The sequence below is a fragment of the Lottia gigantea genome (genome assembly GCF_000327385.1).
Source record: "Lottia gigantea unplaced genomic scaffold LOTGIsca_3, whole genome shotgun sequence".
NCBI classification, from domain to species: Eukaryota; Metazoa; Mollusca; class Gastropoda; family Lottiidae; genus Lottia; species Lottia gigantea.
This window is the reverse complement of record NW_008708986.1, coordinates 606127-633089: the sequence shown is the minus strand read 5'-3', so window position 1 is coordinate 633089 and position 26963 is coordinate 606127. Positions and strand designations below refer to the sequence as shown.

The 26963-nt window shown below is 32.3% G+C and overlaps 3 protein-coding genes across 3 annotated transcripts; 2 read left to right on the top strand and 1 right to left on the bottom strand.

The window, feature by feature from the left end:
• Positions 1-880: 880 nt before the first annotated feature.
• On the bottom strand, positions 881-2613 carry LOTGIDRAFT_182097 (hypothetical protein). Its single transcript, XM_009057078.1, has one exon. The coding sequence runs from the start codon at positions 2403-2405 to the stop codon at positions 1299-1301; it is 1107 nt and encodes a 368-aa protein (XP_009055326.1). The 5' UTR covers positions 2406-2613; the 3' UTR covers positions 881-1298.
• A 15120-nt stretch (positions 2614-17733) lies between these two features.
• On the top strand, positions 17734-21782 carry LOTGIDRAFT_228503 (hypothetical protein; the record flags this gene model as incomplete). The annotated part of the gene is made up of 10 exons (XM_009057077.1): positions 17734-17760; positions 18486-18603; positions 19871-19973; positions 20085-20200; positions 20347-20459; positions 20607-20747; positions 20936-21055; positions 21239-21391; positions 21582-21654; positions 21766-21782. Coding segments are annotated over 10 exons (981 nt in total), but the record flags the coding sequence as incomplete, so codon positions are not given.
• A 291-nt stretch (positions 21783-22073) lies between these two features.
• Positions 22074-26170, top strand: LOTGIDRAFT_153142 (hypothetical protein; the record flags this gene model as incomplete). Its single annotated transcript, XM_009057076.1, has 9 exons — positions 22074-22163; positions 23515-23692; positions 23869-23955; positions 24207-24362; positions 24514-24681; positions 24888-24992; positions 25105-25301; positions 25662-25813; positions 26077-26170. Coding segments are annotated over 9 exons (1227 nt in total), but the record flags the coding sequence as incomplete, so codon positions are not given.
• Positions 26171-26963: the final 793 nt, after the last annotated feature.

The following is a 26963-nucleotide window of genomic DNA, read 5'->3' as shown; positions in this document are numbered from 1 at the left end:
CAATCATTTGTCATTTACAGTTTTCATAACGAAAATGTTGTGCGGTGCAAACAAATTAGTGCAAATAACTGAATGAAAAGAAGGATTGAGATATATTTATTTATTAGATATTCGGTATTAACGCAAGAAAAATATACTAAGTATGTGAAAACTTTTTAAGGAGGTTTTATAAACTGTTGGTTAAAAATAAATAAAGGTTTATTGAAAGAAATAATTTGTGACTTTTTGAGAATAATTTTGAAATGTTTTTAAAAAGTGAAAAAAGGTATATTTGTTAAATATTGATAATTCAGCAATGTTGGGAGGTTTTGTGTAGTTATATAAGTACTTGATATTGTTTGTTTACATTTTTAGTAATAATTTATGAATAACCCACTTTACGTTATTGATAGAACTACTTGAAACCACTTGATGTTGTCACATAAAACTCCTTAAGTTGTAATAAATCCCCCACCATCAATACGATTTCAATTGATGAGGAAAATTATACGATTAATTCACTCTGAAAACACGCGTCCTGTACAAATATTTTTCAAATTAATGTAGTTAAATGACAATTAGTTATTATATCTTTAAAACTGATTTTTATAGGTTAATTTTTTTTTAATTTACACTAAAGAAAAGATTATATTAGAATACATTTATATAAGATTTATTTGTAATCCATTATTATGGATGGTGGACTTAGAAATTTTCTCTAATATTGGAAAGTATTCTCTCCAAAATCTGAAAATATTTTGTTTGATATTCGAAATTACCGTTTTTTAATATTATATTTTGCATGCATGTGAATTCTACGCCCTCGGCTTTTGCAGTTAGTCTTTAGCAATATCCAGTAACAGGTCTATCGAATGTTGTATAGAGATAAAAAAGTAATAGGGATTTTTAAATTATTTTTTAATTTATAGCTAATAAATACATAACATATAGCTCAATCTCCAAGATAATCGAATAATTTCTTTAACATAAAAATAATATATATACAATGCTTTGGTATTGGAAATTCTGTGATATATACATATATATTACTGTGAATCAAAAATAAATGTTCTTCCAAACATTTAAGGAGATCATTTCGAAAATATCGGCGGGTTTGAACTTACCATTTTGAGAAATACATCCAATTCTTAAGAGATATATTTACATATAGGCTACACTTATTTTTGGTTGAGAAAATTGAATATTAGAATTAAAAGAAAAACATGTAACACTGAAATTTATAAATTATGTCGACAGTTAACTAGTTCGCACCAGACATACCACTGAATTTATCACGATAAAACATTTATTTTAGTTTTTCACAATCTCTCCAAGCTTCGGGGATTTGTTAAAAGTTCTCTTAAAATCCTCCAGGCCTGTTTGGCAGCGTTGTCCATTCCTGATGTAGATTTTCCTTTGAACAAGTCCACACTTGGTAGAAAATAATGCGGGCATTTTCTGTTTTGTAAACATGATATTAATTGTAATAGAATACCATTTAGTCTATCCCCCAAGCACGTGTCGTCCCATTCTGACTCTCTTGGGTGTTTTTCACATTCATACAAAAGCAAGGTCTTCATGTGATAATTCAGAATAGGTTGTCCGGGAACATCGAAATGTTTGTCCTTTAAAGCTTTCAAAATACTGAGACATTTTCTTCTACATCCACCGTAAAGAAGACGATCTTCTGCATATCTAAATGACATCACCCATGCATCTCCTTCAGCAGCCGATTGTTTGTCCTTCATATATATACTTTCTTTCGATAACAGATCAAATCCCTCTGTTTTGACTTCTGCAACTAAATTAGGGTTCGGCCATGGAATTTGAGGAATTGGCCAATGTGCGGCACTTCGACACCATATACCACCACATCGGAATGCAGGCGTAATCTGAACAATAAATCGTTCCTTAATCCTTAGGCGAACTTCTGTAGTGTCGGGAATCATTTTGACGACATCTCGGTAGGAACATTTATCTACGGCTTGTGCAACCAAAGTCTGGAATCTTGAGCGAATTTTCCGAGCGGATAAATAACCAGAAGCAGTGATAAATTCCACCCAAAGAGACATAGATCTTTTCCGTCCGTCACTAAGTTTTAAAACCGAACAACCTGGGATGGTCCCATCATCTACAAAATTAAATACACCCATCTGATTAAGATACAAAACCACTTCAAACTCTGTCGGTGAGATAACTTCAAGTCCTTCATATCGTTGATTTACTTCTGTCAAGGAACTGATAAACCGGGGTTCCTGCACTTCCACCTCTTTCAAAACATCTTGAACAACTTTACATACCTCCCGAATAGTTTTATTTACGTTACTCTTTCTCGCTGCAACTCGTTCATTGTAAAATTTATTCAACTGGAATAACAGTTTGGACTGTGCGGCCAACATCTCGGGGGAACTACCTTCCAGGAGCATTCGTGTTTCTTAAAAGTTCAACAATAGTTCGAAACCTCTCGGAATATTCACAGGATCCAATCTAATGCGTTTATTACACAGTTGAGGTCGTGGCCTCACTGGAAGTGTGAAAATTTTCACAATCCTGCAAAGTAGTCGCCAGTATGTTTCAAATTTGAAGTAAAGTTGTATTCGCTGAATATTCACCACTGTTTCATTACGATTGTCTTCTCCAAATTTAATAACTATAACAACTCTTGAATGTTTATCACGCTGCGTCATCTACCATCTTATGTCAGTCATGTCTCGGAGGCGGGGATTCAGTATCCTAATGAATAGTAATCATCCAATCAGAGCACAGTCTCTCCTCTATCGATATACTTATTCAAAGCCTCGTGCTACGAAATTGAATTTAATTACCCTTTAAAGTAACATAGTCCCTTCATTAAAGATATGAAAATGGGCGCTAAATGAACATGCTTGGTGAGAAACTCGCAAACCTCTTATTACTCATCAAAATATAGAAGGCAATTTTTAGATGGGTTTATGGAGGACTACTTCAGTAAAATATCTTCATATTTTGTGCTGATACTTTTCAGTCGGCGTCATTCTGCCGAGGATTAGTAAGAAACCGCCGGAAGGATTAAAAGTGATAATATTTAACCCTTGGATAGATAAGCAAGGATTACATTATTATTACAATTCATATATTTTCAGGGCGGTCTTCCCTGTCGGCGCCGTTTTTATTCATCCGTTGAACGGTCTAATTCACCTCGTTTAACATAGTTTTATCTAATTTAATTTACATTTCACGGATAAATTAGTTTAATTTTTCTGGCTCTCGTATATACTTTCATTTTCAAATTTCTCTAACCTGAGGTCTAAGAACATTTTACAGGATGATTTTTTTTTATTGTGATCTGTTTTATAGCATTTAATTTCATGCACTTTTTTCACACATTTGAATACTCTCTTAACGTCGGATTCCACTGCTGAATAAAATTTATTATCCACTGAATATTTTGCATATAAAAAAAATGTTACAAACCACGTGTGGTTATTTGCCTAAAATGTGGAACTAATTTTATATAAGAACATTTATTTTATTGGTAATTTTAGACCTGTTGCCGTTTAAAATCACAGGAGGTTAATTGGCACGAAATAAGATTTGGTGGAAAAAAATTACTCCTGGTTGTATCAGTTTTCTTTATTCTTTACCAGTGGCGACAAACTGTGTGGGGAGTGAAAAATCTGTAATTCTTGTCACATTTAATGTTATATTTTGTTAAAGGTTTAAAATTTGTCTTATGTATAGATTGTATATTTCAAAATATCTTTTGTATTGGAATCTTCTGTTATCACGGCAAAATCTTTTGTGATTTTTAAAAGTTTGTGTTGACAAGCATTAAATGTATTTTTTTTAATTCTATTTTATTTTTGGCTTAACATGTTGGAAATGTCTTTCAATTTGGTTACGTATGTTGCTCTGATTCTGGCATATGTTTACTTGTAGACCAATGTATAGGTATATATTTTTCTAGTTTTGAATATTTCAAGCAGTATTAACGATAGATGCGACATATTTCACATTTTTTATAAACATAATAAAATAATTGGTGTAATAAAATGATTCGAACGTCGTGATTTAAACACAGAAACATCGTAAAATACAATTTAATACATTAAATCACACCTCAGTATGTAATTAAAGGCTAGTATTGGGCGATAATTTGATATGTTATCGTATTGAAAATTACCTGTAAAAATTGTTATCAATCTGCTCATCGTGAATACCGAGAACATAAAAACCATTTAATGGGAATTTAGGATGTTGGGGTTGGGATTGAGTGGTTTAATGTATATCATTTACATGCTGTTTCTGCTGAGGCTTTTACTTTAACAAATATATTTTGAATTCATCCTTGTTTTACTTTTGAATACCGTCGCAATCTATTTATTACAGAATCTAGAATTCCACTGAATTCAGAAACAAACAACTCTGATGTGAAATCTTATCCATATGATCTTCAAAAATCTATTTTGTCCTTAATGAAGAATTCTATTACACTTTACACTTTATGACATTGTATTTTTTATTTCTGAATAACATATAGGCGTAACGTTGACATTTTGATAGAAATTGTATTGGCAGAAGCGAAATTAAGAAAATAAATCGATAAATTCCCATCTTCGTCTTGCATATATAATTAATGCCCATAGTTTTTTAAGAGAAGTATACTATTTTGCCTGAGGTGTATTGCTACACGATCCGACGTTTTCTCTTGTCTAATTCATAAGACGGTCTCTTGAGCATCAGTCTTTTTGTTATCCTCTCAATAAGCAACAATCTTAATTGACTCTCCCTGGTGAGTTGCTCTATAATAGAGTCATTATTACTCAAACCAATTATCTGGAAAATTATTTTGTTTGCTTTAGACCCGCTGTGTGTATGACGCCCATTACCACGATCTTCTTCAATGTGAACCACTGTCTCACTGCTTAACAGTTGCTCTTTTTAAGCATTTTGGCGTCTAGAGAGTATTTTTGAATATAGTAATTGTTACATTCCTGCAGACAACATATATTTTTCAACCTTCTGTAACTGAAGTATTTGCGACCCAATTTGTGTGACATGCATGCTGGCATCTTTACTTTATTTAAGTTTAGTTAGCTCTTCCTAAAATAGCGACAAGCGGTGGTTTAGGCAAACTATTATTTATTTATTTATTCATTTTTTTGCACGGTCAAATTCAATTTGTCTTATTTAGTATAGGAAGTTGCAGAAATGTAAGAGATGTAACTTCATTTCGCTTCTTAAGCCTGCAGCAGTACACCAGGAGACATTGATTCTTCTGTCATGAGTTGACTAGCTACCTTATCATTATGGGGAAATTTTCCAACTCTGATCTGGTATAGGCTGAATTCTACGAAATGTCAACTTCGATAAATAACACAAATCTCAACCAATGTTTCTTTTCCAGCTCTTTAAATCCCCAAGGCTCGACACGATATAATCCCATTCCATTCAGTCAGTAACCAAACATAGCGACCATATTGCCGTTCTGAAAGCCCCTCAGCGACTATAATTACCGCACCAGAGCTTGGCAGGATAATGCATAATAGTGACAAGACCGTTTCCTAATTTGATCTTGTTTCCATTATTCTAAGAGCTAATTCAGCCTTTTGTCTGGTACAGATAATGAGAATTATTTTCTATTTCAACTACGGAAGAGTTCTACATCCCGTGAAACATCTGATGGTCCCGTGTGACGAACGCCATATCACGTGATAATGCACGTGATTTTGATAAATAGATCTACTTGGGTTGTTGTTATGCACGTGTAGCCTTACGCCTTATATGCTCTTTTTCAGTCCTCTTATTGTCACTCTAAGATTTTGATTTACATACGAAATAATCACAAAGTCATTTTTGTGACTTTTTCACTCAATCGGCCAAATTTTTCCAAAATCAACTAACATTTGTCTGTCAGATCCCTTGTAAATATTGTATTATATCTTGTACAATTACATGAATATTTGAATGATTCTATGGTGAAGATTCCATACCATAAAACTGTAGTTATATACTAGAAAACATGCATCACAAACATTGATGTAGGTTTAACCCTGTGGCAGATGTTTTCTTTTGGGAATGTTGTTTCATATTTTCTAATCTGTCAGATGAAAGGCCAATTTACTCGTCAAAATACACACATTTAATACAAGAATCTGCCTTAATTTTACAACAGACGTCTAGCAACGCAGATTCTTTCTACCACTGTTGCTGTTTCCAGAAAAGCAATTTTAAGCAGTTGTTTAAATTTCCGTGATCTACTGCGTTAATTGGAGTCTTATTAAGGGTTAGGGTGATCAGTGATTAAATGCCTCTGGCAGTATTTTAATTCTAGCTTCATGTTAGATTTTATCACTATTTTCTGATCTTTATCTCGACCAATCTTCATTTTCTCGAATAGAATTTCACTAAAGCTTTAGTGCAGGATGTCAGCTTTGGCCGCCTGCCTGTCTGCATACATTGTCTAGTCAAATTAAAATGTCACATCGAATTCTTGTCGATTGGATAACTCGTCAGAACCAATTGCTACATGGACTATGAACTCTGACATAGTAGAATACAAACAAGACAAGGAGTTGTTTCCAAAGCAGTAGGGCAATGAAATTGGATAGCTTACATTTGGATGTTTATGTAATCTTTTATGATCTGTAGGCCTACAATTTGTTCTAAACTCATTCTTATCTTGACGGCTAATAAATATTCAGTGCCCTTCGCTTTTTCATATCTTATAATGGGTATTATTAATGATAAAATACAAAAATAAATGAGCGCTGGCTTATTTCTTTAAGAACTGAAATTATCAGATGAAGTTGGCAAGGATATTTACCATATTTTACACCAGATTTCATTAGATACGGCATAGATGGTGTAATTAGTCGTCCAGAAAAAGGATCCAGTGGGCCATCAACATTAACAATGGTCTTAATGAGCAGATTCCCACCCATTTAAATCATATATCACATTACATATTGAAGGACATGTGACGATTTCAACAGAAGATGTGACGTATCTAACAAAAGAGTGTGACATTCATTTGAGAAGATCTCGACTGCTACCTGGCGGTTAACATTACAAATATCCTTAAGGAGCATACTCGCGGCGGAACGAATTTGACAACCTCTTGACAGGGCCACTAAAGATGTACGCTTTATATTACTTCTTTCTGTTGGTAAAATATATTATAAGTTAACGACCCAGTACTAATATTATTATTGCTTATTAATAGGTAGTCAATTAAACTATTCAAACTTGACAAGCGGAACATATCGTTCTAATTCTCGTAGATTATAATATGTAATATTAATGTATCTACTAAGAATCCAATTCACAGTGAGCTCCTGGCCACACGCAATAAACATCCAAGGAGGGGCCTTAATACACGAACATCCATTTTGTAGCCAGTATGTCTATTCCTAAGAAGTTTGTTACTGATCGAAATGTAGTAATGAATAGGCTATGCTTCAGCAAATTTGCTCTGACTATAAGTCGATATACATATATTTTTTTTAAAACTACATGTATCTGGTCAGTGGCTCGTGAGAGATATATTGTATATACAAGAGTTCATATTTCTCAGAGATTTTTCATTTTGGAACATTTTAAGCTGATTTATGGTCTGACTCCAACCATAACTCTATTTGAAAGTATATTTTCTTAAGATTTTTAGTTTTTTACGGGGAAATCTGTAAGAAAAACTTAAAGATGTCAGAATGTCTTGATATTAACAATTGATAACGCTAAATAGATTGAGAATAGTCGATTAGATCTGATATCTCGAATGAGGATTGCACCTGTTCGATAATTCACCAGTCGCCAGAAACTTTGATACAAATGACAAGTAGATAAAGAGAGTAACAGGAATGGTTTTGGTTTTCACTGGGCCTGATAACTGAGATGAATATTTCTATATATTGTTCCGCCAAATGAAAGTGGATCTTTTCTGTCGAGTAAGATAGCCTAAAAGCACCAGAAGAGTTATTTTTACATTTTTACCCAATGGTAATAAAAAAGAATTTGATCTAGAGTTTATCAAGTTGTGGGTATCCTGTTGTCGGTAAATTAAACCCATGCTGGTGGTGATAAGATAATAATAATGGAGTCCCTCCTCTTCTTAACCAACTCCAGATTGTCCTCATGATACTGTAATCACCTTCAAATTGCTACAATGAGCTGGTGATTTATGAACCAAGATAGGCCGAGAACGTTTTACTTCGGACAGAAGGCGATTCTCATCAAATTCAGACTGACAAGCCTAACCCTCGCGCCGCCGATGAAGGCGTCGAACGAGAGAGCGGAATTCAAAGATTTCAGATGGCAGGTTGAGAAATGCAAACATTGTTTTCTGGTTTAAGTATATGTTGACAGTTTAGGCAAACTATCTAACTACAACTTCTTGAGAGATTTGGCGTCTCAATTTATCTTTCGTTAAAAAGTTGTTCTTATATTACACTTATGTCACTCATTTCCTTGAAAATCTTGTACTGTGGCTTCGGGTCATTTCACTGAGTATACACGGTACCATATCACGTTTTCGTGTAGGCCTACCATTTGTAGCCTACTTGAGTGAATTGAACTGATCGATTCTATCGTCAGATATATAATCCTTTGCCACAACAAAAAGTTGTGAAAGCATGTGTGCCAACATTTACTTCCTGAATGTAAACAATTGTAGGTAGCACCATAAAACATTTGTTTAACCAGCAATTTAGTTTTAATGCATTTTGAAATTTGAGTGTTTCTACATCTGGTTTGTATCAACGTACTAATGTTTCTAAACACATTATTCTTCCACTGACTACACAAGTCACAAATACTCAGACTTTCATTCATTTACATTTCATATTTAATTGAAGAAAAATAGTTTCTTTTTCTTTCGTACTTGATTATTGTTCTGACTGTGAAACACTATAGTTATCAATGGTATATTGAGAAACTTTAAATGTTTTGAAGTTAAATTTATCTGCCTCCTGATTGCAGCTGAATTTTGAAATTTTGACAGTGTAAGACTTATTTTCAATTGGCCTTTCAAAAGTTGTTGTTTTCGGCCTACCGTTTTGTACCGAAACGAGACTACCAGAATGTTGATGAACATGACCTCGAGATCTCATAATTGTCAACTCCTATCTGACTCGTGGAACCAACTTGATATTTATTGCTCTTATAAAATACACTTATTTACATAAACTTAACTATCAACTATGTTCTACAGTCTTAATTGGCACTACATGTATTTTACTTAGCCCTACTGGCGTCAAAGTGATAACAATAATTGCCCTAGATCTAATTTTTCACTTTCTATTATAAACTTTTAACATATTTCAGTAATTAAAGAAACATTAAGACACGGGACTTGATGTTTTCTCTGGTAGAATGTTGGTTATTTTCTTGATACTTCACTGTGTAGAAGTTATTTCTTTAAATAGATGATCTAAAAGAGGGCTTGTGTATATTTTCAACTAATTAATGTGCAACAGTGTGCATCAATTGAACATAGATCATCAGGGCCACAATATGGCGAGAAGAACTTGGAGTCTTAGTGCAAACCCTTGGTGGTCAGAGAAATTGTCAGTTGTCAGCATGTACATGTTTTAACTAGGAGTAGCCTATCTGAATTCCAAGATAAACTTAAAAGGTAGAATATCAGATCATCTACATACCAATACAGTAATGGTATATCTTAGTCCATGCCTTATTATGTTTCTCATCTCTTTGAAATTCTAAACTTTTCATCATCTACACTTTATTATGTACCTACAATTTCCTAATGAACACTCTCTTTCATCAAGCGAGAGTTTATTGCATGTTTTGTTTCAAATTTCCCGTTAGTGTTATCAATATTGGTCTAGCTAATGTACAGATAATGACACCCCGCAGTGAGCAATGAGGTTTTAGTACCAGACCACCATAGAGAACATAAATAGCTTCTGGTCATTTCGTTCTACATCTGTACCTACAAAATTCAGAAGTCCATTTTGTCTGCTTTTGATGTGAGTTATTTGTGATAACATGACTGGTAACGTTATAGTATAGTAGTAGTTTGATAAGAATAATAGTCCGATAATTTGCCTCAGTTATATAATTTATGTGATCTAAAATAGTGCTACACTATAGAGCCAGATAATTTCCAGGAGAACTACCTACGTTGAAACAATACTGGGGAAAGTTTTGGCAAAAATTGATAAATTTATCTTTCAAACACTGCATTGTTTTTGAAGGACCACCTCAATGTGAGTTGTTAGTCAGAATAACTGTTATAATACAACCAACCTTTATGTTTATGTTTTCTTTTGATGATTTAACAAGGGAACCTCGGAAACAAACTATTGTCTTGTCAACAATTCACCTTTTACTTTATCAAGTTATGTTGTTTTAATTGGCCTGTATTTCTTATGGTCTTGATTTCAAAGAATTATTATCGTGACTTGATTAAAGTTGTGTTCATTCGTTACATTACACAGATTTTTTTTTTTTTTTTTATCAAATTTACTTATAAGACCTAAATTATTAGTGTTAATTCGTGTTGATCTTATGCGTTCATTATTATTTCCTATTTCTTAGTTAACTTATTCTCTTCAATACACTTTGTATTCCAAGTTATATTATCATGAAAAAATCATAAATTCTTCTCCAGAAGTCAAAGATTTGGCTATTAAAATTCAGATGATCATCTCATTGTCTTCTGATAAGTAACGTAACTCTTTGATCTTAATCGGTAAAACCGGAATGCTTTGGGCAAAACGTATTCAGAACGAATGCAGTCTGATCTGATCTTCAAGGGCGTATAATTCCCAGTAATCTATTGAGAAATCGATTAAACAGACAAAGGCTAATCCGTCTCGTAGGACCATAATCTGACAAGAAAACAATACACCATATACTCTTTCCAAGATCGAACTGATATATTCAAGGACCTCTTAATTAACTTGCTGATCCTTGATCATTGCTGTGAAACAATCTTTACTGAAGTATACCTCTAGGTCATCCCCAAAGAGTACTACATTTTGATTTCACACACAATAAACAAACGTGTAAATATCCTTGATAGCTCTTGAAACGGTGATCACACGATCGACGAATCCTTGAAAAACTTGAAGTAGTTCGTATATATCCAAAACTTTAAATTTTCATTAATGTGTGGTCTAGAAGATTATGATGTTAATAAACACTTTCAAAAATTAATTTTTTATTTAGATTCTCGAAGATTTTATCTACCAAGACAGCAATAAAATGTTGTTAGGGACAAGTCAGTTGTAAATCTGTATCATGCTAACACATACGATATAAAAATTCTCTATAATCTATAAATTATTGTTATTTCCTGTCTATATTGACCACAGTACAATATTTTCTGAGAATTCATTTGGTGACTGGGAGTGAAGCTGAGCTAGATTTGCATCGGTATAGGTAGACTTTAATTGATTGTCTCCTATTCGACCAGACAGTCAAAAAACAAAATAATTTATTTTGTTATAGTATGGTGTATAAATTAAATCAAGCGGCGAAAATTCTGTCCACGTGAGGTACAATAATAATGTATAAACTGGTACATAAAGATGTTCATATTTACGACATGTTGACACAGCCTTGTCCATCGACGCATATTTATGGGAATAGGGAATGATCTATTGTAAATTAATCCAAAACTTTTCAATACATTTACTAGGCTAAATATAAAAGGTTTACATGAAAGTTCTTACCCGGTTTGGTCAAGTTTACTTGATTTGATTTTTAAAGCCTACAATAATCTGGTTTGATTCCTTTAAGATTAATATCTCTACTTGTCCTTTTTGAGGGAAGACAACTGTTTGGCCAGAAAATTTATTTTTACATGTCCATTGACCTTAAGTAGCTGACTGAAGAATCTTGCCTCCCAGAATAGATGAAGAATTATTTGGGTTATCGAGGTGGACAAGTGTCTAGGGCACAAAATATTTCAAAATTAATTGGCTTAATTTATATCTGGTTATTAATTTAGAGATTAATTGTACCCGCGTTGATATTTGACAATCATCTGATCGTGGCCAAAGTGTTGGTCAGTTTCTCACTGAACCCTGATGGTTAAGGTGTCGAGATGACCATGTGTGTTTAATCAGTGCCAGCATTCTAAGATAATTCCTGAAAACAATGAGATGCTAAATCTTCCAAAACTGTCGAAATGCATTTACTTCAATCTTTCACTACCTCTCATTATGAGAAATCCAGCTCGACCACGACTTTGAATTTAGAATTTTAGTGTAAGCCTACAGCATTTGGACAAATCAATTCAAAAGAGCCATTTACACGCTGGCGATGAAATTGATATTCCGGAGTTCAACAGTTCTGGAAAACGGTCAATGCCAGATAAGGAAACAGATAGCAAAAGCTAAGAAAAAAATGAATATAAATCTGTAAACGAGTCTGGTTATGGTCGAGGTTTCGTCAAAATAACCAAAACGGTTGATTCACAACATATATCTGAATTTGTAAATTATTTACATCATCACAAGATAAGAACGGAAACAAAAACTGTCGTCAAAGTCTGCGGATATGGTCTCGCCTTGATAATTAACGTCTCGTCAAGGTTCAGGTTTATGCCGATTTGAAACTATTAAAGGTCGTGTAATTGATGTACCTGAAGAAAGATGCAAGAGAAATGACACTAATTAAAGATTTTGAATAATGTAATGAATAAAGTGCACGAGTGTAGATTTTATCCTTTTCGTTGACCTTCATTCAGTTTATGTGAAAATGAGAAGTGCTTTGCGAGTTGAATTATATGACCCCAAGTGCTGGTTGTTAATCATTTAGAAATAACAAAACCGTTATTGACCTTGAAAGTTGCTTAGAAAATTAAATACATTTTTAAAAGCAATAAGTCATCCAATTTACATCACTAGAAGATATTTTACAATAATCATAAATTAAGTATATGTGTATATTTTTCTAATGAAGCTTCAAGACTAATATAAAAACCATATGTATCTTGTAATGGTTTGTAGAAGTTATTACATGTGACGTGGCGCGTGTGATTGACAGGTATCATTCCTCTTCCAATGCGATGCTTTCATCAGAAGTTCTTTTTCTGGTTTCTGGTTAATTTCAAGACTAATTGTAAAAGTTGAGTTAAGTAAAAGTGTGGCGATGTTTGTAAATATTTTCTAGTTCAACGTCTGATGTAAGTTAATATTTAATATCTATAAACCCCACTAAACAGTTTCTATCTACTTTGGATCTTTCGAATTAACAATCGGGAGCTGCGGTAGCTCAGTTAGTTAGACGTTTGCTCACTAACCTGAAGGACCAGGGTTCAATCTCGGCATAGATGGAGTTGATACCTTCGTATATTTCAACCCGGTTTTCACCTGTCAAAGATGCAGTTAAGAGGGACTGACATGTAAAAAGCGTTTAGTCGTTCGGATGGGACAATAAACCGAGGCCCCGTGTGCTACAGACTGTGCACGTAAAAGATCCCTCGACAGTTGTAAATCGAAAAAGAGTAGGCACAATGCCTCTGTTCTGGTAAAATTTCCCTCATTGTACCCTAGGACGCAAAACTCCATTCATTTCAAATTTTCAATCAAACGTTCCATAGCTTTAATATATTATGTCGAATTGAAGTCATATTTTGCAAATGAAAAACATACTGTTAAGTATAAACTTCCCCCACCCCTCTAACTGTAGTCCGTATGCATAGTTATATTCAGCTGTAGGCTATGTAGAATTTCATGCAATGTTATAATCATTTGTATGAAAAATAACAATTTATATAACAAGTTATCTTAAACTGTATTTATAGTTATAATCAGCTGTATGTATAGTTATAATCAACTATATGTATAGTTATAATCAACTGTATGTATAGTTATAATCAACTGTATGTATAGTTATAATCAGCTGTATGTATAGTTATAATCAACTATATGTATAGTTATAATCAACTGTATGTATAGTTATAATCAACTGTATGTATAGTTATAATCAACTGTATGTATAGTTATAATCAGCTGTATGTATAGTTATAATCAACTGTATGTATAGCTAAGATCAAGTGTATGTAAAGCTAAGATCAACTGTATGTACAGTTATGATCAACTGTATAGTTATAATCAGCTGTATGTATAGTTATAATCAACTGTATGTATAGTTATAATCAACTGTATGTATAGTTATAATCAGCTGTATGTATACTTATAATAATACTTTGCGGACTCTTTTATAATACACTGTGCAGATAATTAGCCTCGTTGATATTGCTGACATAGTACTGGAAATATTTTAACTTTAATATTGTGATTTATAGAAAGATCTGGCAGGTTAATTTGTAAAGAATTTGAAGAGAACTTTCCTATTAATTTTACAAAATTGGAGACTTAAACATAAAACATGTTCGTAAGAATTTTATTTATAATATTTTGACATAAAATAGGGTTATTTAGTGAAATAATATAGGAAAACATAATTATTTACATTTCGTGCATAAAATGTTAATCCCAATATGCAAATTACACAGTAAATCTGTCACTGGGCATTTCCTTTTTGTCACGGCCGACTGGCCTAATGCAGATAGCTGTTTGAAATCATACAGTGCGAATAATTTTGTCGTAATTCTGTTGTTTTGCTTCTCGTGCTTCTCGGCTCCTTTCTATAGCAGAATATAAACTACATTCAGACAGAATGTTTGTCAGAAATATGATGTTTTAGAATTACAAACATTTTGGTTTTGTTTTATTGCATATTTCATCCAGTTAAACATGTGTTTTCGTTTTCTTTTACCTCTTACATTGAGTTTTTCTGAGGCTCGTTTACAAAGCATTGTCGTCGTTTGTTTTCTTTTGCAATTTCATGGTATGACCACAGATCAAAGTGATAGCGTGGAGCCAAAAAACGTACGTGTAAAAACGCAATAGATCGCATTATTTGATCGCATCAGTTGCAATGCTCAAAAATGATTTTATATGATTGTGTACACAGATAGTGCTTCTGCTGCACACCATTGAAGAATAAATATGCGTCATATGTATTTCTAAAATTCCTAAATGTGATGAAATATTTAATGCGCAGAACAATGTATATAGATCGTACAGAGCAAGCGAAAAGAAATCTTTTGAAATTCTATAATATCCTTTAAACCAATCTAAAATACCTCATAAGGTAAGGGATATTTGATGTACATGCAACTTATATTAAACAAAGACCCTGGTTCTGATTTGATATTTCTAGATGAAAATCAGAGTCGTTATAGGCTTACAATGCTAAAAAAAAAATCATCCTATACATACAATAAACATTCCATAATAAAGAAATTATGTTGAATAAAATGTTATTTGTTTGTCGAACTGTAAATATGTGTACAGATGCTGTTCGTGATCTTTGACACATCCGTAACAGCGATACCTCTCCATTTACACCATTTCTCCATAAATATTTGATTAGGAAAATGGTTCATTAATAAATTAATGGGAAAAAGAAAGGCCGTCGGTAGTCAACATCCGATCCATTAGATATTAGAATAGCGGTGATCAACTCGTAATCTAATTATTGGCAAGGTTATTAGATTAGCCTGCTATCTTTAAAACGGTTGTGGTCTTTTATATTTTGTTGGAAATCTCTATTCCGAACGATGGAGGCCATTTCTGTGTTATTATTCGGTAACAAAAATTCTAAATCTATAACATATCATAAACACATACGTTTACTAAAAATCAAGTGTTATTATTTTAGTATTCTACTTCACAACCTATATTGAAAGATAGAGTTTGGCTAGGAAATTTTTAGGACAATACGTTATAGATGTTTAAACTTATATTTCTGGAATATAACCAATTATAGATATCTTTTCCTTCCAAACCCTTTGGTGTTTTGCATATTCTATAACTTATCAGAGCATTAACGTTGGAAAAATCAGAAACGTGAAACTGTAGCAACTTGAAAGTAGCGTCGTCACATCTGAATTTGATGGACAATTTTGCCGCCATTTTGAATGATTTATGTCGTGTTTCGACGGGAATGATTTTACGCTATTCTATTACAAGCCGGGGGCCTGATTACCCGACGTTTATTTCAACATGAAGTCATATAATGGAAAATTCTTGGGGTTATTTTATTAGTCTCGCCATGGAAATCAGTGATAGGAACGCATTGTTTTTTCTGATGATTTTTTATTGATTACCAATTATATTAGGTTTGTATTTGAATTATGATTGGCCGTGACATCGAACAGAATTTTAACAGAGATCCCAGGGGCCCCAAAGTTTCAATAATGCAATTCAATGTATTATCACCATTTCAGAATTTATTTGCATTTTATTTACGGTTACAAAATATATCGATTTGATGATAGCAAGAGACTAAAAAAACGATTTTCATAAACGATTTTCATAAACGAAGAAATCCCGAAGGCTTGTTTCTTGTTAAATACAGAAGTCTATTTAATATTTTCATCGATGAAGTATTAAAAATATCGGAAACAATCTTCATGTAGAGTACTGTTAGGTCAGTAAATATTATTAAAATTTAAGTAATGTATATTAATAACAAATTAATTAGCAATAGATTGCCTCTCATCATCATTAAAGATTGTTAATTATTTCAAAATTGGCATAATACAAGATGTTCAACATACCTTTAACTACATTAATACAGGTTTCTGCATTTTTCTTATATAACTAATCAATGGGCTGGTCAGAATCTGACAGTTGATATACAAGTTAATTAAATATTAATATAAATAGCCTACATCTACTAATGTATTTAATGAAATCGTTCGTTCTTTAAGGCAAATGAGAATGCTTGTATTGTAAACCACAGCAAAATACTTTTGATAATTAGGCCTATGTTAAAAATTTCAAACCTTTGAATGTTTTTTGAAGTGTTTGATAAGATTCTATTTGTTTTATACTCAATGTCAGAATTGATTTAACATAGAGTCATAATGGAACTATACAGTTTTATTACGCGGTAGGCAAGAAAAATCCACGACTTCCTTTACCTTTTACACCATATGAACTTGAAATGACATTTTTTTTTGTAAATATCTTTATTATGGGAAGATTGTTTTATTTTGAACGATGGATGAACATTGAAATGTTTTAAATAAATTCTTTAATATTGTTTATTATATCATGTAGAAGAAAGCTATACGTTATCTCAAATCACAGATTATCTGCACGGTATCATGGCTTGGTATAGAAGTGATAAAAACAATTTATGAAGAATGTTAAGAAGGTATATGATTAATAATATACGACAAGATCTGACTAATATGATGACAGTTTCAATCTTTCATTTTCCTGGTATTCATAAACAACCGTAAATACCATCAAGCATTGCACATATCAGTACTATGGTATATAGTTTGGGTTTAAAATGCGCTCAGAACTCAAGTACCTGTTTGATTGTTTCGGGGAGGATTCTGTTCTGAAACTTGGATCAGCCCTGCCTTTTAATCAAACTTTCGATGAGTTTCGTTTTGTTGTTCTTTGGGATTTTTTTTTCTGAACGAGTCGTGTCAATGCGAAGGGAATACAAAACTTCCTCTAAAAACAGTCTTATCTCTTTTTTCAAATGTAACGATTTGATACAAAGAACCTGAATATTGTTAATTTTAGAAGCTCATATTAAGTGAACCGTGTGCCCTCATAATATCGAAATTTAGACAGAAGTTGTGTTTTGAGAGTTATTTGACATTGAATAAGACCTATTTGAATATCAATATATCCATAAATCTTGCTCTACTGTCAGTAGAAAATCACAAGCCTGACATGTGACACTCGTAAGTGACATAGATGATCCGAAAAGATGGCACATGACGAATTCATATATCTCGTATATTGATATGTGCCACGTGTAAAAGTTAAAATTTTTGTTCAACGTTATTTGTCTGTTAGCCTAGTTTTGACGTTAATTTGTCCCATGATAAAATGCTAAGTGTAGAAAATTTGATATATCGAGAAATTAACTAGTTAAGTGGACAAAGTGGGATTAATAAAGATAAATGTTTCAAGCAATGAATTTTGATTTTTATTTTCTCTCAAATTATTAATTCTGACTTGTATTTGTTTCCGACATTTTTTTATATATTTTGTCAAAGTCTTATTGATCGCTTTTGAAATGTTTCTTCCTCTCTTTTTCCGACTTGCTGTATAGAAAAATCAAATTGCAAAAAAAAACACGTTTTAGATATTTAGAATACATAAAACATTGTACACATAGAACTTAAACAAATAATTTATGAAGAAATAATAATTCATTCAAATAAATAAATGAAACCGTTTTCATTGCATAAAGCATTAGAAATAATTCAATTCATAGAAATACCATTGCCTTTTAAATGTTTAAAAAAAATAGAGATAAATACACTCTTATTCTTAAGTTTTCAAAGATGAGCCAAGTGCACGTGAATATGATCATGTACACCTACTTATTTTTAAATAATATTTAGAATATGTAATTTTTGTTCAAAGCACTTATAATTATGCTGTAGTATAAGGCAGTTATTCATAATTAACATGGAAATCTTAACAATTATCTTAAATTACAATTTATTTCAGGTCTTGGTTTATGTGGATCACTTGCACGGAAAATGGAACTTTGGAGAAATTCGTGCCATTTTCAGTCGTCGGTATCTTCTACAAAATGTTGCTATAGAAATATTTATGGCCAATCGTAGTAAGTATAATTGATTTTGAAAATATTATAATAGCATGTGTACGGAAAAAATATATAAGAATTACTGAAGTAATTGCATGTTTCTGAATAGCCCGTATACTGGCTCTGACTTCGGGTGCCTAATGACAAGGCGCAATATTAACGTTAATATAAAGACCTATATACATATATACATATCCTTATGAATATTAAGTGGCTTGTGAATTCCTTCTGGATTGTGAATATTGGTCTCGCTATCTATTGATTATCTCCGGAATCTATTTTCTGTTGAATAAATTATATTAGAGCATTGATTGTGCAATACTGGTGAAAACTTGACACTTGTCGATTTGCCTTGAGGTAAATTGGTTGTTGAGGGAAGCAAACGTCGAGTAAACCGATAACGGAGAAAATTAAAATCAATTGTTACTGACTCGGTTTCTACTATTGTTATATATATTATGATTTTCACCTATCCCAAGGCTAAATAGACACAAACATTCCATATAGCTCGCGGACATTAGACCACTAGTTTATCAGAACGCGTGCCATGTCCGCGTAGCTCCTCGCTTCATCATTCTTGACATCTCGCGCTTAATTAATTCTTTACTGAATAAATACTGGCAAAATGGCGACTAACATCTCAACAAAACAAAGCAAATATATTTTATGTAGCATTATTATAATATTTGATAAATGGTTTAGACAAACATTATAGTAAATCGTTTACTAAATTGCTTTAATCACGCGTCTGCCAGCAATCTTTTTCCATTATTATATGATTCGCCATCTCTTGCGGCTAACTTCATAAATTTTAGTTTTTTAAACAATATTGCCTACGTTCGCTTTGATAAATTTATAAGGTTAGATTAAGCAAAGCTAAATTCGAAACATATGAGGAGTCAAATTTGTAGAAGTGGTTGTTACTTGCGCTTATGGCATACCATAATATGTAGGCCTACCATAATTCATATAGGGGTGATTTGAACTTGACCTCACGTTGGTCCAGTCGAGACACCTTTTCCCTTTTTATCAGATAATGCGAAATGCCACTTGATGAAATATCAATTCTAGCAAGGGGTAGATAATCAAGATTCGAAATATATTACTATATTAATTTAGAGAATAAAATGTGTTACTATACAACACTTATAATATGCTGCAAAATCATTTAATTTAAGCTTGGTCAATGTTTTAATGATGTGACAATTTGTATGGATAGCGATAGTTAGTACTGAACTGGTAATGAATCAAGGGAGGTAACAATGTTATTTATGTTTCATTTCAGCTGCTGTTTTCTTTGCTTTTCCTGATCATGTAACAGTGAAGAAAGTTATTGATGCCTTACCACGAGTTGGAGTTGGTATTAAATATGGATTGCCTCAAGCCAGGTGAGATGAACTGGAATATGTTTCGTCTGGTAAAGTATTACCTACTTAGGTTTACACTTACTGTGAAATAAAATAATGCTCAAGGGATTCAACTTCAATGTTCTTTTTCAGACGAATGTCTCTGGCCTCTGGTAAACAATTATTCAAGTTATCAACTATGATGACAAAATGGCAGAGAAGAGAGATATCAAACTATGATTATATTATGTTTTTAAACACAGTTGCAGGTGAGTCACATAATACTATAAATCCTTATGTTGATTATGCATAAACCTACATAAATTGGTAATTGTCTACATTAATTGGAATTGACCTGCAGACCTTTACAAAATTCTCTCAGAATTTAACAAAATGGATTTACTGTTATTTTCAGGTCGAACTTACAATGATCTAAACCAATATCCTATCTTTCCCTGGGTACTGGTTAGTTATGATTCCAAGGAACTTGATCTCAGTCAACCAAATAACTACAGAGATTTGTCAAAGGTATGGTTATTAGCTTATGTTCTTGTTTTTGTTTCTATTGTATCTGAAGTGGTCCATTCTCATGGTTTTGTCAAATTTACCTCTAGATATGTGGATTTGAGTTTGTTGGATGGACTATCTGAAGGTGAATCTGTTGTTATTTTTTAGCCCATTGGTGCCCTAAATGAAACAAGAAAAACCTATTTTGAAGAAAGATACACAAGTTGGGATCATGACCAGATTCCACCATTCCATTATGGTACCCACTACTCTACAGCTGCTTTTACTCTCAACTGGTTAATAAGAGTTGTAAGTATTATTTCCTATTATTTAAAAAAAAGATTGATATTTTCACGTACACGAATTTTACCAATCTAATAGACAATTCATATGATATTGATACAGTAGAAAGGTTCTGTAGGATTACAGTTTTTACATGCCAAACTCCAGCATTAAGATTGAAAATTAATATGTTTAGGTATTTTTCTTCCTTACAGGAACCTTTCACTACCATGTTTTTAAACCTTCAAGGTGGTAAATTTGATCATCCCAATCGTATTTTTACATCTGTTAGTCAATCCTGGAAGAACTGTCAACGTGATACATCTGATGTTAAGGTATGTACAAACAACTAACAACTAAAAACAGCTTCTTCCAACAACAGATTTATATCAACTAAGTCCACAAGCCTACTAAATCATTGAAGAAAACAGACATCCAAAAGCCATGTTGGTTATTCTTTCAAGGTAAAGGTCTGGTTCAGAGTCAACCAAAATTTGGCATGTTGATTTATTTTTTAGGAATTAATACCAGAGTTTTATTGTTTACCAGAGATGTTTACCAATGGTAATAAATTTAATCTTGGTAAACAAGAAGACGGTCATGTTGTTGATGATGTAGAGTTACCAGCATGGGCTAAGACACCTCATGACTTTATCAGAATCAACAGAATGGTAAGCTTTTTCATCAGCATATAGCTGTCCAAGTCCAAAAATATTTTTAATTTGAGAGCCACTGCAATTCCAATGTGGTGGGTTTTAAAAACTTTACAGGTACGCTTATGTCTGTTAGTTCTTTTTCAATTATGATTATTTGTGAAACAAATTGTTGTGCTTAGCTAATATGGTTTTGTATTCATTTTAGGCATTGGAGTCTGAGTTTGTATCCTGTCAACTTCATCATTGGGTAGATCTTATATTTGGTTACAAACAAAGAGGTAAGATAATTTCAGGGTTGGCAAGGCCATTTGTCAACATGAGTTAATTCCAGTTCCATTAATGTTTCTGATGTTGATACAATATTGACTTATCAATTTATAATTTAACAGGACCAGAAGCTGTACGTGCCACCAATGTATTTTATTATCTTACTTACGAAGGGAGTGTTAGTTTGGAATCAATGACAGATCCTGTCATGAAAGAGGTAAATAAATTTTAGCAAATGGAACTGATCCATGTTTGTTTTTCTGACCATTTTTACCCATTTTACCACATTATACTTAACATTGTTCCATGTTGACTCTTGTCGCTATAAGTTTTTGTCAAATATTTTCATCCAGTTTTGATAAGACGGATCCTTGAGTCATTAAGTCTCTGACAATTTTATTTCAAAGATTCCTTCTTTTTATTTTTACAGGCAATTGAAAATCAAATCCGCAGTTTTGGTCAAACGCCAACACAACTGTTAGCAGAGCCTCATCCACCTAGAAGCTCAATGATGCATTTGGTAAGTGAATAAATCTTTTTTGGAAGCATTTACATGCTTTTAGAAAATCATTCACACTGCTTATAAATGTAGTTAGAACTCTAGTGCACTATAAAAGAAACCATGCAGCATAGCCATATCTGTTTAAGCTTTGTCTAAGATCACTTCATTCATACACATTTAACTTTATATTATTTTATGGGTTCATTATAGACCGAACCTCATGCACAGGTATAGTTGCCCTCAAACCCTTACCATTTACTACCAAGCATGTTTTTTAATAAATAAACCAAATCTTACTAATTGATAATTGAATGTTTGCTCACCAGGCATGATTACCTTTGGAATCCATTTCAAGAAAAGTATTTCTGTTGTAAATGACATGAAGATTACAAAACAATTTTCAGCATCCTTTTAGTAATATGCATTGCATACGGTATAATACAAGTTATGAAAATCTGAAAAATTCTTGCAATGATGTCTCATATTACAATGCCTTTCTTTAAATTTGTAAAAACCAATACCACTAAATTTATATTGAAATTTCTGCACTATCTGTTGTGATGTATTTTGATTTTAGGCAAATAAGGGAAGGTTCCATTTTGTGGATGGTACATTACTGAATTCTTTACTGAACTGCGATACTAAAATTTGGACACTGAAAATTTCTGGCAGGCAAAACAAAATTAATTGATAGGATTTCCATTATCAATAGAGCTGATTAGATAATGGGGAACTTGATTACTAACAATATAGGAGATTGGACAGTTAAGGGTAACAGGTTGTTATTAAATTTTATGTGTGAATTGAGTATTATACTAACATTTTATTCCAGTTGACTGAGAAATACCAGGAGAATAAGAAAAAAAATATTAAGCAGGTTCATTCCAAAGTTTTCATCGTTTAATCTTGGGATTGGAAATTTCAGACTGTGCTAAATCTAATTCTTTATTGTTGAAGACTTTCTGAAAGTTTTATTTATTTGATTGAAGGTTGAGGGATAATTCATCACAAAAGGAGACAAAATTTTCCTTCATTTATTAATTTTTCCAATTGTGTTCTTGCTTGAATTTATTTCCAGATTCAATTTCCTTTTTGAATGTGTTTGCATCTTTAGTTCCAATTAATTTCCCTTAATGTAAATCTTTATCAATTGCTTTCATGATAAACTAGTTTTTGATTAAATCAATTAACTCTGCTTATGTAAAATCAAGCTTATACTCTATATAAAACTGATTATCATTTGAAGTTCATTTATTATTTTTATGAAGCTTGTTCATTTGAATACAGTAATCTAATTCTAATAATGTCCAAATCTATTGATTTATTCGCATATTTTCCAATGAAAGAAAAATATTTCTTTAACTTCCAGAGTCCAATGATGTTTTCTACTAATCAAGATGATGTATGTATGATTATGAAGTTTTTGTCGAATTCTCCGGTCGTCCATGTTGCAGCTAATACTCATCCTGCTGTACCATTACCTGCCGTCCTCACTATTTCATCAAACCACAACTTTGCTATTAATAAATGGAATTCTAATTATCAGCGTAAGTATTTCAATGATTTATTTCAAAAGTTAACTGTAAAGTATTTTGTGTTCTTCTTAACATTACTTCTTAGATAAACTTAGTTGTTTTTGCTGGTATGATTTATTCCTTATTTCATATGTAATTCATATTATTAGTCATTTGTAAGGTTTTAGATATTCGTTAAAATTTTCCAGCTCAATCAAATACCAGTAGCTTCTCTTCTGATAAACAAGATCCAAACAACCAACCACAGTTACCACTTGCAATGGATCAATTATTAGGTAAGCTTTATTTCATCCTATTATTCATTGTAGACTACTTTGATTAGTGCTGGAACAATTTATCTTTGGGTGGCTCAAATGGCCATTCAGGTTTTATGAAATCAACAGAATGTTCAATCGTCATATTTCAGGGTACAAGACTTTTGTATTGCAATGTGCATGATATTGGCTATTATGGGCAATGCCAAATATTCTTTTTAATCATTTTTTAAATATTCCTCTATATAAGTCACTTGCTATTTTCATTTCAGTATTACATACCGGCTTATTCCGTCGAACACTTGGTGATAATTTTGATCAAAGGCTACAGGTCACTCAATCCAGTTTTGTAACTACAGCTGATAACAGATTTATCTTTGCCTGTGGTTTCTGGGATAAAAGTTTTAGGTTATTCTATTCAGACTCGGGTATGTGTAATAGTATCTTTGTTGTATACCGGTACTTCTTGATTACTGATGAGCAAATTTATTGACATAATTAATTGGCATGAAATTTATGGGTAGCCCGAGTGTCTATTTCAAAAAGGAAGTGATAAAGTAATTTTTCCTTCTATTTCAGCTAAAATCTTACAAGTTATATTTGGACATTTTGATGTGGTAACAACTGTTGGTAGATCTGAATGTAATGTGAACCAAGATTGTTATATTGCTACTGGTTCGAAAGATTGTACTGTGATGATCTGGATGTTTAATTCTAAGCATCAAGCTATTATGGGTGACAATGGAAGTAAGTATATATGTAAATGTCATCTATGCTGCCAAATCCAGGGTTAAGATTTTGTTTTCAGAACTTAAGATACTAGTATGTCATATAACAACAAACTTGCTGATTAATTTTCCATTAATGTAATTTGCTGTTTGCTTTTGCCTTTTGATGTGGCAGAAATAAGAAACATCCCCATTTCCATTTTTTAAATTTTATTTTATTTTCAGGCACTGAAAGTCCAACTCCAAGAGCTACATTAACTGGTCATCTCTCTGAAGTAACTTGTGTCAGTTTGTTGGCTGAATTGGGATTAGTCATCAGTGGTTCCAAAGGTAAATACCTAGAATGCTTTCACTCAGAACTATATGCTACCTGAAAAATCCAAGAATTTTTAACTTCTGAAAACAGCAGTTTCACTAATGTTTTTCAATACCTTTTTTCCAGATGGTCCGTGCCTCGTTCATACATTAAATGGTGATTTACTGAGATCTCTTGACCCACCTAAAGTGTGTAGTACACCAAGATTAATAACCATATCACGAGAGGCCTATATATTGGTAAACTTTGACAGTGGTAACATATGTAGCTTCTCTATTAATGGAAAATTGTTACGGTACTTAGACCACAAGGACAACATTAATGTAAGTTTTCTATTCATCCATACATAACTTGTTGGTCCATACTTGATTTTTGTTGCTGGGGCTTTAATTCCTCCTGTTGCTCCATCCTTGATTTTTGTTGCTGGTACTTTTGCTTTTTCATTTCATTCTAATTAAACTTCCGTTCATATTTTATTAGTTTCGTTTCGAATGTTTTATTAGCTAAACTAATAAAATACGAATGGAAGTTAGGTCTAATTTTAATCAGATTGCATTTCATTGTGCCTCTTTTTTTACATTCACAACCAGTATTTGATCTCCTTATGTGACACATCACATCTCATTATTTCATGCAAATATAAAATTGGTGCTTCCTCTCAGTTTTCTTGTTGTTTTTTACAGAGTATGATTCTTAACAGAGATGGTCAATACATTATGTTAGGTGGAGATGGTGGTATAGTGGAGGTGTGGCGATCACATGACTTCACATTATTATATTCTTATCCAACCTGTGATAGTAGTATTCGTTCCCTTGCTTTAACTCACGACCAAAAGTAAGTATTGATGTAGAAATCTATGTCTTGTTGATGGCATTGATCACATCTTCGGAACTGTGGGTGCGAAGTCTTTAATATTCACATTTTTTCCTTGCAAAAATAAAATGTGTTATTAGCTGTACTCTTCAAAGATCTCTCTATAGCTGAAGATTGGAAAAATTTCTTTTAATGCATTCTGCATGACATTGCCTATCTTTGTTACTCATATAAGGGACATAAAATCAGTGCTCAGTTATATGAGAGACTTATTTCTATTTCAGGTTCCTTATAGCTGGTTTAGCAACAGGATGTTTGATAGTGTTTAATATAGACTTTAATAAGTGGCATCATGAATACCAAGATCGCTATACATAAAGAATGTAACAATTAGGACTACATCTTAATATTGCTCATGTCAACTTAATTATAGCACTGCATATTGTGATATTTATGTTAAAAACCTAAATCAAAAATATAAATGAACAAATAATAGATTGAACTTCCAATTGTATAAAAAAAAAAGAAGCTAAATCACAATGTTACTCTTATAAAAGAACCAGTCTTTGGATGGTAATATTTAAAGTATCATGCAAAAAACAACATTAATAACATCACCTGAAAAGTTTTAAAAAAATGCAAGTGCATTCAACTAGCTAGAATTTATTAAGAATGTGGATAGTGTAAATGAGTTTTTCCTAGTTTAGCGCATTTAATGTGTCGATGTAGAATAAAAGTCTATTTTTCATAAAGAAATGAGTATTTTTCTCAGTGTGAATTTCATTTCTACAGACTGGACTATATGATAATTTGTTTGTTATATACATATCATATCTATTTGATATAGTGATTGCTTCTTATTGCAGAATTTCAAGTTTCCTATTTAATCTTAAAAAATTTAAACAATTTCTTATACAAAATTAATTTGGTATGGTCATTAATTTGAAGACCTGATTTTGTATACTTGATCTCGTAACTATGAAAATCAAAAAAAAAAAATTGCAAATTCATTTAAATGACAAAACCTTGGCAATGATTGGTATGGAAATACAGTTGAGGTTACTAGGATTAAAACTTATGTGAAATTTTCAGATAGCTTGCATTCCAGTCTTATAATTGCTTATGTTGTAGATGTTCACTTTTCTTACTTTATGCAACTTGTTGTTGAAAA